This window comes from Eriocheir sinensis, chromosome 61 (assembly GCF_024679095.1).
Source record: "Eriocheir sinensis breed Jianghai 21 chromosome 61, ASM2467909v1, whole genome shotgun sequence".
In the NCBI taxonomy this organism is placed as follows: Eukaryota; Metazoa; Arthropoda; class Malacostraca; order Decapoda; family Varunidae; genus Eriocheir; species Eriocheir sinensis.
Genome location: NC_066569.1, coordinates 6,856,897 through 6,871,799, shown reverse-complemented (window position 1 = coordinate 6,871,799; position 14,903 = coordinate 6,856,897). Strand labels below are relative to the sequence as shown.

General features: G+C 40.0%; 1 protein-coding gene and 1 long non-coding RNA gene across 7 annotated transcripts in view; one reads left to right on the top strand and one right to left on the bottom strand.

Moving 5' to 3' along the window:
• Positions 1 to 13,382, top strand: part of LOC126986290 (ceramide-1-phosphate transfer protein-like) — a 36,463-nt gene extending 23,081 nt beyond the window's left edge. For 4 of the 6 annotated variants that reach the window (XM_050842265.1, XM_050842268.1, XM_050842269.1 and 1 more), the window contains exons 2-8: positions 4,462 to 4,710; positions 5,147 to 5,204; positions 6,163 to 6,316; positions 6,661 to 6,836; positions 7,834 to 7,854; positions 9,531 to 10,444; positions 10,595 to 13,382. In XM_050842265.1, coding sequence (XP_050698222.1) covers positions 4,462 to 4,710; positions 5,147 to 5,204; positions 6,163 to 6,316; positions 6,661 to 6,836; positions 7,834 to 7,854; positions 9,531 to 9,662 — 790 coding nt within the window. In that variant the 3' untranslated portion in view covers positions 9,663 to 10,444; positions 10,595 to 13,382. Of the gene's footprint in view, positions 1 to 4,461; positions 4,711 to 5,146; positions 5,205 to 6,162; positions 6,317 to 6,660; positions 6,837 to 7,833; positions 7,855 to 9,530; positions 10,563 to 10,594 lie in introns of all 6 variants that reach the window. The other 2 variants (XM_050842266.1, XM_050842267.1) reach the window with 2 other exon arrangements.
• Positions 12,830 to 13,735, bottom strand: LOC126986292 (uncharacterized). Its single transcript, XR_007739488.1, has 2 exons — positions 13,594 to 13,735; positions 12,830 to 13,505 (listed from the first exon to the last, which is right to left on the bottom strand). It is a non-coding gene; the product is annotated as an uncharacterized LOC126986292 (long non-coding RNA).
• Positions 13,736 to 14,903: the final 1,168 nt, after the last annotated feature.

The following is a 14,903-nucleotide window of genomic DNA, read 5'->3' as shown; positions in this document are numbered from 1 at the left end:
TCCCTTCTAACTTTTTTCCTATTAATTTCACAGTTTTTTTCCTTCACTTTCTTTTCCTTGTTAATTCTATGCCCACTTTTTCCTCCTCCTCCTCCTCCCTTTTTCTGTTCATTTCCGCTTTCTATTTCCATTCTCTTTTCCTCCTTTTTTTCTCTCCTTTCACTTCACACAGTTATTCTTTTTTTTTTTTTTTTTTTTTTTTTTTTATCTTGTTAATGAAAGGTGTATCCCATTTTTCTCCTCCCTCTTTCTTCTCCTCTTTTCATTCTCTTTCTTCTGTTTCTTCTGTTTTCTTCATCCTCTTTTTTTTCTGTCTTTAATATCACAGTTTTCCTTCTTTTTTTCATCCTAATAATATACCCATTTTTTCTTCTCCCCATTTTCTATTCATTTCTGCTTTCTTTTCATTTTCTTTCCTTCCTTTTTTTTTCTCCTTTGACTTTTTTTTTTTTTGCATTCTCGTCATTAATTTTCATCCTTTTCTATGTGTTCTTTTTAACTGCTTATTAGTATTTTGTTCTAACTTTCTCTTTTCTTCTTTGTAATCTCACTTTTGTTTTCTCCTCCCTTACTTTTTTTTCACATCTATCAACATTTATTTATTTTCCTGCCCACTCACTGTCCATTACATTTCCTTTTTTCTTTTTTATTTTTCATTTTTCATTATGTATTTCCTTCTGTCTGCCATTTTCCTTTATTTTTCCTTCATTTCCCATTTTTCATTTCTTTTTCTGTCATTTTCCTTCATTTTTCATTTCCTTTTCTGTTTTTTTCTGTCCTTTTCCTCCTTCATTTTCCATTTCTCCTTTCCCATTCTCTCTGCCATTTTCCTTCTTCATATTTTTCATTTTTCATCATATTTCCTTTCTTTCATTTTCCTTCTTCATATTTTTCATTTTTCATCATATTTCCTTTCTTTCATTTTCCTTCTTCATATTTTTCATTTTTCATCATATTTCCTTTCTTTCATTTTCCTTCTTCATATTTTTCATTTTTCATCATATTTCCTTTCTTTCATTTTCCTTCTTCATATTTTTCATTTTTCATCATATTTCCTTTCTTTCATTTTCCTTCTTCATATTTTTCATTTTTCATCATATTTCCTTCTTTCTTTCATTTTCCTTCTCCACTTTTCATTTCTCCTCTTCCATTACGTTTCCTTCTATCCGTCATTTTTCTTCATTTTTCATTCTTTTTCATTCACTTTCCACCTCTGTCTTTTTTTCCCTTGTCATGCTGTGGTTTCCGATTCTTTTCCTTCTCCTCAATTTTACTTCCTCATTCTGTTTCTTATAATATTTCTTTCTTCATCTTTTTTCTTCGTTTTTCCAGTTCACTTCCTCCATTCGTGTTCTCTCTCTCTCTCTCTCTCTCTCTCTCTCTCTCTCTCTCTCTCTCTCTCTCTCTTCATCTCCCTGACATTCTCCTTTTTCTCCTTCCTTTCCATTGTTTCTTCATGTCCGTTTTTTTTTTTTTTTCCTTTTTTCATTCCAGTTTTCGTTCCCTTCATACACTTTTTCAACACCTTTTCCGTCTTTCCAGTTAACTTCCTCCTTTCCTGTTCTCTCTCTCTCTCTCTCTCTCTCTCTCCTCTTTTTTTTCCCCTTCTCTTCCATTGTTTCTTCACGTCCGTTTTTTTTCCCTTTTACGACCCAGTTTTTGTTCCTTTCAAACACTTTTTTTCCTGCTCTTCTTTTCCCTCCTTGACCTTCCCTCTTCCCCCTCTCCATTGTTTCTTCATCCCTACATTTTTCCCTGCTTCTTGTTTCCTCTTTCTCCTCGATCTTTTTTCTATTTTTGCAAGGTAGTTTTAGCTGCATGAAGTTGGTTACCTACAAGTTTTAATGTTTTCGACTCTGCTTATGATCAGTTTTGGAGTCTTATTTTGCTTCATTGTTCCAGGACACAAAAAAAATGTATTGTATTAGAGAGAGAGAGAGAGAGAGAGAGAGAGAGAGAGAGAGAGAGAGAGAGAGAGAGAGAGAGAGAGAGCATTGCCATATTGAATTATAAAACAAGTATATTAAAATGATATGACCTCTCAGTATTGCCTCATCCGTTCCCATATCCTTTTTTTCTTTTCCTTTTCTGATGCATTCACCAAACATTTCCTCTTCTTATTCCACTTTCTCCTCCTCCTCCTCCTCCTCCATTTCTATTTTTCTGTTCCAATTTTCATCCTTTTCTAATTGTTTTTATATTCATCACACATTTTCCTTCACCTCTTCTTTTTCTCTTTTTTTATTGGCACCAACATAATAAAAGTCATCGTTCTTTTACAGTTATATAGAAAAAAATTGTGTGAAATAGCCTGTTGCCGTAGCCCCAATATTCCCTCGTTTTACTAAATATATAGGTTTTTTTTTTTTTTTTTTTTTTTTTTTTTTCAGTGACTAATGTGACAGAATTCTTGGTTCTTTCACATTTATCTAAAAAAAAAACCCAGTATTGTAGATGATGCGTAATAACCTGGTACTGGAGCCGCTCTCAACAGTGCCTCGTTTTACTTCTTAGATTGTTTTTATTGACAGTGTAATGTGATGGAATTCTCGGTTATTTTTATCTAGAAGTAAAAAAAAAAAATGTATATGAGGTGATGCTTTAGCCTCCTCTCTTAATATTGCCTTTTATACTACTTCTTTTTTTTTTTTTTTCAGTGTAGTATACACATAATAAAGGAAGAGAGCAGACGCAGAGCCTGTCGGTGTCTGTCTGTTGGTGTCTGTACTACTACTACTACTAGTGATGTAGGACAGGACGGAATAGATGATGGAATTCTTGGATATTTTACAGTTATCTAGAAAAAAAAGTATTGTAGATGTATAAAAACCTGGTGCTGTAGCCTCTCTCAACACTGACTCATTTTACATCATAGATCGTTTTTTCCTTGACAGTGCAATGTGACAAAATTCTTGGTTCTTTTACAGTTATCTAAAAACAAAAACAAAACTTATAGGTGATGTGTCATTACCTGGTGCTGCAGCCTCTCGTAACACCGACTCGTTTCCCGTAATAGCTCGTGTTTTCTCCGTCACTTATCTAATTAAACCCTCGCTCCCCATAAGGTGTCTGGTGCCATTAACCCTCTTTCGCTTATTAATATTACACTTCCTTCTCTAGGTTTTATTATTATTACATTTCCGTTCCTGTTTGTACTCCTGTAGTTTTGTTTTTATTTCCTGACAGTGGAAGAATTTTTTTGTTAGGGGCGGTAACTGTAACTGCTTCGTGGATCTGCTTTGATTGGCATTATTGGTGTTGTTGTTTTTGTATCATGATGGTTATGCAATACCTGGAAGACTGATGAGGAAAAGTTGAAACAGCAGGAGTTTTCATCCTATTTTTGCTGGTGTTAAGATCAACTGTTTTATCATTGTCTGCTCTGATTATTGTTTTATTGTCTCTAATGATAGATTTTAACCCGTCTGCTGCGATTGGCATGGATTTTGCCTTCACTGGTAGCCTGGTAACATATACTCCCACGTCTTTCTCTGCTGCCTCTGTGGTGGATAGTGGAGTGTTTCCCATGTGGTATTGGTGTGCTGGATATCCCTTCACTGGTAGCCTGGTAACATACACTCCCAGGTCTTTCTCTGCCTCTGTGGTGGATAGTGGAGTGTTTCCCATGTGGTATTGGTGTGCTGGATATCCCCTCCCAAGGTGCATGACTACATTTTTCTTCATTGCATTGTATCAGCCACTTTTTGTTCCATTCCTGTACCTTGGTGATGTCTTCTGGTAGAAAATCCACAGTCAAGGGGTTAAATGTTGGTAACCAAGAAATGATGTAAGACTTTTTTTCAGGATATTAGGAGACAGACCAACAAGAGATTTATAGAATTGAAAGAATAAAAAAGAATGCCTCCTCGGTGCAGTGGCGCAGCTCACCCAGTTGTTGCTCCTCCCTTTTGGGCTGACCTGTAAATGGGTACCTGGGGAAACCTGGTGAAAGTAGTTTGGAACCCAGATTTCTCAGTGGCCCTGTGTCTCGGGGTAATGGTTTCTTACCCACCACCGCCCCAAGGGTCAGTTTGATAGCGATGAGCACCACAGCCTTGTATAGCTTTAGTGCACGTCCCTAAGTTTACCTGCATATTGCCTCCATTAACCACTTGACTGTGGATTTCCTACCAGAAGACATCACCAAGCTACAGGAATGGAACAGAAAGTGGGTGCTACAATTCAAAGAAGAAATATGTAAAGCCATTCACCTTGGGAGGGGATATCCAGCACACCAATACCACACGGGAAACACTCCACTATCCATCACAGAGACAGAGAAAGACCTGGGAGTACATGTTACCAGGCTACCAGTGAAGGCGAAATCCGTGCCAATCGCAGCGGACGGGTTGTGGTGAAGGGAACAAAGCAAGGTGGATGGCTTGCAATAAGAAAGACATTGGTACAAAAACAGGACATACATTTCACCTTCACATCTCACACCCTTCTTTCCCTCGCCAGGACACAGGCGGACACCATGGCGGGCATTCCCCTGGGGAGTGAACCGCCACAGCAGACCGAGGAGGAGGAGGCGGCGGTGACGGCGGCACTAGCGGAGGCACGGGAGAATGGTGTTGGGCCAGACCCCGCGCTGCCCCAGGACTTAGTGTTTGACCTCCAGCTGGTGCTTAACGGCTTCTCAGACTGTCGGGGCGAGGACGGGCAGCTGTACCTCGATGCTTACCTGCGGGCCTACAGCGAACTCAACAAGTGGGTTTTATTTACTCATTTATTGATTGATTAGTTTTCTTTCTCTTTTTATTTTACTTATTTCAATTTCTTTTTTCCTTTCTTTCTTTTTTAATTTATTTGTTTCTTGTATTTACGTAGTTATATTTTTATTGGTTTTGTTTATTTTGTTTTCTTTTTTGTATTTGCCTAGTTGTAATTGTTTTTTATTATTATTTACTTATTTATTTTTTTATTTATTAGTATTTTTTTCTTTTCTTCTGTTTTTGTATCTATTTAGTTGTATACAGGGCCTGAGCTATAGTTGTGGGGCCCCTTCTCCATGTCTATAATTGCTCAGTCTTTCCTTAAACTGTCATTCCACGCATCTAACGCTCGATACATAAAACTGAATTTCTTAACATCATTTAACCGTGTGTTTTTTGTGTCACTCATCCACTCTGTCTCCCCCCGTCAGGTTCCTTCAGCTCCTCGGGACGGTCTTCAACTTCGTCTCCCATGACATACAGAAGAAGGTGAGACGTTCAGGCAGTTACCGTCATTGTGGTGTCTGTATCAAGGTTCGGAGCACTGGTACGGCATTAGGTTTTCTGTGGCGGTGTGCTCCATTGTGCCGAGTGATCTTTCGTCCTCTGACTGTATATGGAGTCTCTGTTTTTTGGTCTAGATGCTTTTTTGTTCTTCATCTGTGAGTTCTGATTGTAAGGATGAGGACAACAGTGGGTCTTATTGCATAGTGTTGTTCTCATTATTGTTATTATTATTGTTATTATTATTATCCTTATTCTTCTTATTCTAATCTTTGTTCTTGTTCTTCTTGCTCCTCTCATTCTTGTTTTTCTACTTCTTCTTCTTCTTTTCTTTTTTTCCTCTTATTTTAAACTTATTCTTCTTGTTATTGTTCTTCTTGTTCTTCTTATTCTAATCCTTCTTCTTTTCCTTCATCTTATTATTATTATTATTATTTGTAGTAGTAATAGTAGTAGTTGTAGTTATTTTAGTAGTATCAAGATTAACATGACAATACTTTTTAAAACCTCCCTCCATCTACACATACACGTCACCATACTCTCTTATCCTTTCATCCCGGGCCCCCCTCTATCCTCTGTCCCCTCCCTTGACTCCCTATCTCCTCCACCAACACTTCACCATACACCCCTATCCGCCTTTTATTTTTCCCCTCTATCCTCTGTCCCCTCCCTTGACTCCCTATCTCCTCCACCAACACTTCACCATACACCCCTATCAGCCCTTTATTTTTCCCCTCTATCCTCTGTCCCCTCCCTTGACTCCCTATCTCCTCCACCAACACTTCACCATACACCCCTATCCGCCTTTTATTTTCCCCTTTTCTATCCTCTTTCCCTCCCTATTTTATTTTCCCCCTCCCTATTCTCTTTCCCTCCCTTGACTCCCTATCTCCACCACCGCTCCACACTTCCGCTCACTCACCTGCCGTCACCCGTCCCGCAGGTCACCATTCTGCAGTGTTACCGGAAGGGCGGCGCCGGCGACTACTACTACTCCATCCAGTCCATGATTGAGTATGAGCAGGAGAACAACCTCCTCACCAGCAGCGACCGCCAGTCCGGCTCACGCACTCTACTCAGGCTGCACCGAGGACTGGGTGAGTGTGTTAGGGGGTAGGGGAGTGTGTGCCTTTAAACTGTGCATGTGTGTGTGTGTGTAGGTATGTGTCATATGTAAACAAAATATCTACCCATCCTCAAGACATAATAACAGCAAATAACAAGACCCTTTACGTATAAAGATCTCTGGTACGAGGGATTTCACCATGATAGGAGATGTTTTGATTGGAGTGCTGTGGTGATGAGGCTGTTAGGGTAGGTGATGTGTGGGTGTATGTGGTGCTGAGAGAGATGATGTGTGCGTGTGTGTGTGTGTGTGTGTGTGTGTGTGTGTAGATATGCACCATACGTAAACTAAATATCTACCTTTCCTTGGGGACAGAATTCATCTCGGGCTTCATGGCGGAGCTCCACAAGGCCTCAGACACGGCTGGACTGGGCAGCCCCTCGTCAGAGCTGTACGGCCGCACGCTGGCCAAACACCACAACTGGGTGCTCGCCAAGACTGTTGGGGCCGTGCTGCTCATGATGCCCAACAAACAGACCATTATTGAGAGGGTGAGCTGAGAGAGAGAGATTGTTCGTGCATGTGTATGTTTGTGTTCTATAAGGCAGAGTGTGAGACTAAGGGCCATATTTTAAGACACCATCGCTTCTCACATCAGCTATTTCTAAAGGTCAAAGAGGGGATCAATCTGGTTTTCATGAGTGTTTTTTAAGGTTCATGGCACAGAAGAAGGGTCAAACTACCACCAGGGTCATAAAACTACCCCTGGAAAGGCCTACAGCTCCTACGAAAGCCATGTCATATATGTGAACTTGGGCGACGAAATGTTTTAAAATACGACCCTAAAGCCCATAACATTTCAGGGCTTACACACCCACATTTGATAAGGCTTTCATAGAGGTTGTTGTGGGTGTATCCATGGCTAGTTTCACCCTTAGGCGGCAGTGGAACTCTATATAGACGGTCCAAAATTCAGTCAGTCAGTTTTGTATGGCAGAAATATAACAAAACTTCCAGACTGCGGTATAATCTATATAGACGATAGTTAAAACATCTATTATGTGGCGTAACTATATTTATGCTACGGTCCTAAGATTGGCAGTGACTATATATGGACGATTCATTTTGGGGGAGATACCCTTCAAATACTGCCGTCATCTAATGGTCAATGAGCCTAGTGATAGTTTGACAAGACTTCTGCACCATGAACATAAATAACACACGAGAACCTGACTAATCTTGTTCTTCTTATTCTAATCCTTCTTCTTTTCCTTCATCTTATTATTACTTTTATTTGTAGTAGTAATAGTAGTAGTTGTAGTTATTTTAGTAGTATCAAGATTAACATGACAATACTTTTTAAAACCTCCCTCTCCGTTGTGGCCTTAGGAAATATGTTTTATGAGAGCCGAGAGTGTGAGAACACGAGCGTAAGAAAAGAGTGTGGATGAGTGAAGCAGAGAAAGAGAGAGATCACATAATGTCCCTTCTCTGTGTTCCTCCATCCTTGCATTTCTTGACGTACTTTCTCTCTGCTCCATCCTGCAGGTAATCCTTGGAAGTAAACCGGTAAGTGAAAGGGGAATGAGGGAGGAGGGAAGAGGAGATGAAGAACGACAAGGGAGGGAGGGAGAGAGAGAGAGAGGGGAAGCTTGAGTGGGGTTATAATTTCATGTTTTAAGAATTCAGACTTGTTTTTGAGGGTTTATTTTTTCCTGTTTGGGGAACGAGAGAGAAGGGAAGAGGAGATGAAAAGGGACAAGGAAGGGAGGGAGGAAGAGAGGGGAAGCATGAGTGGGGTTATAATTTTGTTTTAAGAATTCAGACTTGTTTTTGAGGGTTTATTTTTTCCTGTTTGGGGAACGAGAGAGGAGGGAAGAGGAGAAGAAGAACGACAAGGGAGGGAGGGAGAGAGAGAGGGGAAGCTTGAGTGGGGTTATAATTTCATGTTTTAAGAATTCAGACTTGTTTTTGAGGGTTTATTTTTTCCTGTTTGGGGAACGAGAGAGGAGGGAAGAGGAGATGAAAAGGGACAAGGGAGGGAGGGAGGAAGAGAGGGGAAGCTTGAGTGGGGTTATAATTTCATGTTTTAAGAATTCAGACTTGCTTTGGAGGTTTATTTTTTCCTGTTTGGGGAACGAAAGAGGAGGGAAGAGGAGATGAAAAGGGACAAGGGAGGGAGGGAGAGAGAGAGGGGAAGCTTGAGTGGGGTTATAATTTCATGTTTTAAGAATTCAGACTTGTTTTTGAGGGTTTATTTTTTCCTGTTTGGGGAACGAGAGAGGAGGGAAGAGGAGATGAAGAACGACAAGGGAGGGAGGGAGAGAGAGAGGAAGATTTAGGTGGGTTATAATTTCATGTTTTAAGAATTCAGACTTGTTTTTGAGGGTTTATTTTTTCCTGTTTGGGGAACGAGACAAGAGGGAAGAGGAGATAAAGAGGGACAAGGGAGGGAGGGAGAGAGAGAGGAAGATTTAGGTGGGTTATAATTTCATGTTTTAAGAATTCAGACTTGCTTTGGAGGTTTATTTTTTCCTGTTTGGGGAACGAGAGAGAAGGGAAGAGGAGATAAATAGAGACAAGGGAGGGAGGGAGAGAGAGGAAGATTTAGGTGGGTTATAATTTCATGTTTTAAGAATTCAGACTTGCTTTGGAGGTTTATTTTTTCCTGTTTGGGGAACGAGAGAGGAGGGAAGAGGAGAAGAAGAACGACAAGGGAGGGAGGGAGAGAATGAGAGGGGAAGCTTGAGTGGGGTTATAATTTTGTTTCAAGAATTCAGACTTGTTTTTCGAGGTTTGTTTTTTCCTGTTCGCACGAATTTAGACTTTTGGGTTTACTGATGAGCGAAATTTGGATTGATGAACTTTTACTGTGATAAGATGAAATTGTTTTATGTAACCAAATAATGAAAGAATGACTATATAAAAAAATGCTGATAATACATGATGACACCCAGCATGCATTCACCATCACCACCAACAACAACAACAACGATAACAATAACAAAAACAACACTTCAACCACCATCACCACCTCCATGACCACTACCAACATCACCCATTTGTCCCCCATACATTCACCCATCCATATCCACACCCCTCCTACCCCCACCACCACCTCAATCAGTACCAGTAACACCCAATTCTCCACCATTCATTCACCCATCCATGTACATTCCCACCTCCCAGCACTCCCACCCCCCAACACTACCACCTATACCCATTCCTCCCCCGTTCCCCCACAGATGACGGGTGGTACCATGGGCGTGAGGGAACACAACGAAGCTCTCATGCCGAAGGTGATTGAGGTCATGAACTCCGTCTACAACCTCACGCAGAAGCTTTACGAGGACTACAACATCCTCGACCTGCCCTGAGATGCCGGGTCAGCGGAGGTCACTGTGTGGGAAGGATGTGTTAGTGGGTGTAGAGGAGGTGCTGTGAGTGTGTGTTGTGAGAGAGGAGATGTGGCAAATTGTTTTACTTTAATACTGGAAACTAACCATGAAAGTGAATTTTTGGTTGAAGGGTTGTGGTGTTGAGTGTGTTAGAGTAGGAGGAGATGATGATGTGTGGGTGTAGGTAGGAGGTGCTAGAGTATGTGTTGTGAGAGGTGGGCCGTGGAGAATTTTTTTACATGCAATACTGAAAACTACTGTGAGAGGAGATGTGGAGAGTCGAAGATGATTGTGTTGAGTGTGTTTGAGTTGGAGGTGATGTGTGGGAGGCTGTGTATGAGGTGCAGCGTGTGTGTGTGTGTGTGTGTGTGTGTGTGGTGAGAGAGGAGGCTGTGGGGAATTTTTTACGTCAAGACCAGAAACTTGACATGATGAGGAATTTTTGGGTCCAAGGGTGGTAGTGATGTGTGCGTTTACATGTGCGATGCTGTGTGTGTGAGTAGTGAGAGAGAGAGAGGGAGAATTTTTCTACTTAAAGATTATAAATTTCCCCTGATAAAAGTTTGGATAGGAGGGTTGTATTGACGAATGTGTTAGGGTAGGAGGTGATAATGTTAGTGTGTGTAGTGAGAGAGATGGAGATGGGAATTTTTTTACTTAAAGATTATAAATTTGACCTGATCGAAGTTTTGATTGGAGGGTGTTGTAATTACGAGTGTGTTAGGGTAGATCATGTGTCTGTGTGTGTGTGAGTATGTGAGGTACTGGTGTGTGAGTGGTGAGAGGGAGATGTGGACAATTATATTACTTCAAGACCGGAAACTTACCATGATATTGAATGTTTTGGGGGCAGGGTTGGTGTGCGTGTGTGTGAGTTAGGTTGAAGAAGGAGACATTGATGTGTGTGTGAGGTACTGGTGTGTGAGTGGTGAGAGGGGGATGCGGAGAATTATATAACTTCAAGACAGGAAACTTACCATGATACTGAATGTTTTGGGGGCAGGGTTGGCGTGTGTGTGTGTGTGTGTGTGTGTGTGTGTGTGGGTTAGGTTGAAGAAGGAGACGTTGATATGTGTGTGTGTGTGTGTGTGTGTGTTGCTGGTGAGAGGTGGAATGTGACGGTAGTGTGATAGTTGCTCTAGTACAGTGTTTGATGGTGTGAGATGGTGTGATGGGTGAACGATACAAGATATTTTACAGTAACAGTTGCAGCTAAAGGGCAAGGAAATACTACAACATACAAAGCCTGCTAAGTGATGGGGAGTGTGCTAGGTAACATGGAAGCAATGATGACGTCCCACTGGCTTTCCTTCCTTGCAGACTCACCACACCTTAGAGAGTCACATTTTCCCTTCTTTGATGACTCTACGCCCTCCATTTGTTCTGACCCTTCTTTCTTATTTCCTTTCTTTACGTAGCTTTTCTTTCTTTAACCCTGCCCTCCTCCCTTCCTTCCTTCGCCCTCTATCGTGCCTACCTTACCTCCCTCCCTCTTTCCTCTCCTTCCATCTTTTCCCCTCCCTTCCTCTCCCTATAGCTCTCTACCCATATCACAGCATTACCCTTCCATACATCACTCTTGTCTTCATTATATCACCATATGTCTTTTCCTTAACCATTTACCTCTACCTAACCACAGTGCTATAGGGTTTCTGATTCACAACACACTTCATTCCCTCACTCATTTTCTCCCCATCAGTAAATAAACCCCTCTGTCACGCCCTGTAGTTGCTTGCCTGATCAGTGTTTCCTGCTCGAGTTTGGAGCTGTTCGTCCTCTCTCTCTGTAATGCCAAACTTACCATTGCCATCATTGCCATAGCTTACTTAGATCTGTGTGTTGGTTTAAGACTTGGGGGTGTGTTCGCCGTTTTGAACTCGCCATTCCAACCATTCCGTACACACATCAAGGGAAAGGACTCGTACTCTGGAATGAAATAGTCTGTAGGATATTCAGTCTTTCCATTAACAAGGAGCTTAGTTGTTCAGAGATGCTTCCTCCCTGATGTGTGTACGACGTGACTATTGGAAGGTTGAATACAATCTGGTGAACATGCTCAATCTGTTTTAATGACAGACATTGGCATCTGTATTCCTATCAGTCATGTAAGTTTAGCATAGTTAGGTTAATGTATGTATTCGGTATTTTGTTGGCAGTTTGTATTCAGCACCTGTTTTCTGTCTGCACCTCACCAACACTTGTCATGATCTTGTTCTTGTGTTGGTCGTGTTTGTTGATCTCCAATTATTTTGTCAACTTCAGTACAAATTGGAGTGTTCACAAAATCCTGAGTTGCCAGTGATCACTGGCCACTTTAATGCTGGATTCAGTGTACAGCTGTGTATGTGGTCCAGCTCTGCTAATAATCATTATAAAGCCTGTAGGCACTGCCAAACAGAATGACCACCTCCTCAACCAAGCACATGAATGTTGTTTAAATCTCAAAAAGAAACAATCTTCACCAATATCTTGCCAAGACTTTGCATCAAACAATTAATTGTATAATAATTGAAAAAAATAAAGCTTTCATAGAGAAAAGAAATCCCAAGTAGATGGCTGAGATTGTGTATGCAGTGTATGGCTTTTTCTGCTACATTTTTCTGCTCTGTGCTTAATGGTGGTGAGTAAAAATGTTCATGATATTACATTAATTGGTTTGGTAATGCATATTATGATGTAAAGATTTTTTTCCAACATACCAAGTGAAAATATGTAATATTAGGTCTGCAAGTGATTCTGGCATCTTTTCAGGGTTTTGTGTACGCTCCAATTGACTTCCTGCATTCCTTTTCCCTTTACTTCAGTACAAATTGACTCCCTGCATTCCCATTCTTCTTCCAATCATCAAAATATTCCACGAGTGCCAGTTGATTAGTTTTGTTAGCATTGTTGTTGTTATTCTTGGCCACTATTTAGGGGCATCCTTATACATTTTCTACCTTGTATGATTTTAAGTTCACATTTAAGAGCCAGTTATTTTGAGATCTTTCTTCTTCTTACAGTTAAAAAATCTTCCAAGAGCCAATTGTTTCATTCCTGACACATGTTGATTGAGGGACATTAGACACACTCTGTTTTAAGTATTTTTAAGTTAATATTAAAGGGTCTGTTTTGTGTGTTGACTTTAGGATTAGGTTATTTTTTCCTTTCTTTTCCTGTTATTGTTACTTTTATACAATTTATCTAACCTGCTGCCGTCTGCTGTTTATGGAATTTCCCTTCACCTGCAGTAACACAAGTTTGTAGAATATGGGCTGTATTACAAGTCGAATCAGAGAAGTTTCGGCTCCCAACAAAGGTCGGTTTAGGGGCCGTATTATGAGTCCAATCCAAGAAATTTCAGGTCCCTATAGAGTTTGGGATGAATAACTCTGAGGTGCAGTGTGTGTGTGTGTGAGTGGTGAGAGAGGTGGGATGTGGAGAATTTTTTTACATGCAACATTGGAAATTAACCGTGAGAGTAGATGTGTCGAAGATGATTGTGTTGAGTGTGTTAGAGTAGGAGGTGATTTTGACCTTCGTTTTGCTCCCTTCCTGACCAAACCCTGCTTCATCCCAAAGCGTCTCAGATTCGACTTGTAAAACGGACCTTTATCTCACTAAGAACATGTACGGCATTCCTTTTTATATATATTTGGGCAATTATATTTTGTGTGCTCAAGGACTTGCAATATTCTGATAACAAGATGACTTTCCTACTGCAGTGTTTTTTTTATGATTGAGAAAGTTATGAATTACCCTCCCTTTTTTTTTTTTTTTTTTATTTATTTATTTTTTTTTTTTTTTACTCTTGGACATACAACATTTTGGAAAGAAGTCGACCTTGGAAACACCGCAAAGTCAAGTCATCGATATTATTCCGTTCCTTTTTCATTTATTTTTTATTTATTAATTTTGGTACGGCGATGACCTTGGAAACACCACAAAGTCAAGTCATCGATATTATTCCGTTCCCTTTTCATTTATCTTTTATTTATTTATTCATTTTGGTACGGCGATGACCTTGGAAACACCACAAAGTCAAGTCATTGATAATATTCCGTTCCCTTTTCATTTATATTTTATTTATTTATTCATTTTGGTACGGCGATGACCTTGGAAACATCACAAACTCAAGTCATTGATAATATTCCGTTCCCATTTCATTTATTTTTTATTTATTTATTCATTTTGGTACGGCGATGACCTTGGAAACATCACAAACTCAAGTCATCAATAATATTCCGTTCCTTTTTCATTTATTTTTTATTTATTAATTTTGGTACGAAAATGACCTTGGAAACATCACACAGTCAAGTCATCAAAAATATCCAGTTCTCATTTTTATTTACTTTTTATTCATTTATTCATTTTCTTACATGTAGTTTTCTGATCATGAAATAACTTCGCTACTTTTTTTTTTACAACAAAGGAAACCGCTCATTTTTTCATATATACCGCAAAGAACATGTATTAGATTCCTTCCTTTGTTTGGTAAGTTTACTCCGCAATCTCGATGTGGAATATTCCCGTAACAAGGCAACACTACAGTTACTTTATCACTTTTCTTCATTCACTAAGTATTACCATTTTTTCTCTAGTACATTAATGTTTTACGGTGATTGATCTGCTTTTTGATGACGTTAGTATTTAGTGATCTGAAATGGTAGCTCTTGAGGCCAGTTTTGTGTGTGTGTGTGTGTGTGTGTGTGTGTGTTTATAAATAAGACAAGGGAATCCAGGTTTAAAGGAAATCAAAATAAGTTGTGTATTCTTCCATTAGTGTGTGTGTGTGTGTGTAGTGATGACCTTCATTTCGCTCCCTTCCTGACCAAACCCTGCTTCATCCCTTCCCTTTCCCCTCATCCTTCCCTTCCTTTCTCTTTTCCCCTCCTTAGCTTTCCCCATCCCTCCTTACCCTCACCTTCTTTCCCTTCTTTTCCTTTCCTACCTTTCCTTTCCTAGCCAGTTTCTACACACCATAACTCATTCTTACTCACACCACGGGAAGAAAAAAATACACTAGAAAATTTAAGATTTGGGATAAAATTTGAATGGTGGTTAAAAAAAGCTTAGAATATCACACTTACAGGTAGACTACTAATAAAATTGTTGTATAGAGTGAATGAGTGTTGGAAAGAGAGAGGAGACGGGGAGAGAGTGCAAGAGAGAGAGAGAGATGATTGATGAGAAAGTTAGAATGTCAAACCTCAAAGGGAGAATATTGAAGTAGTAGATCAA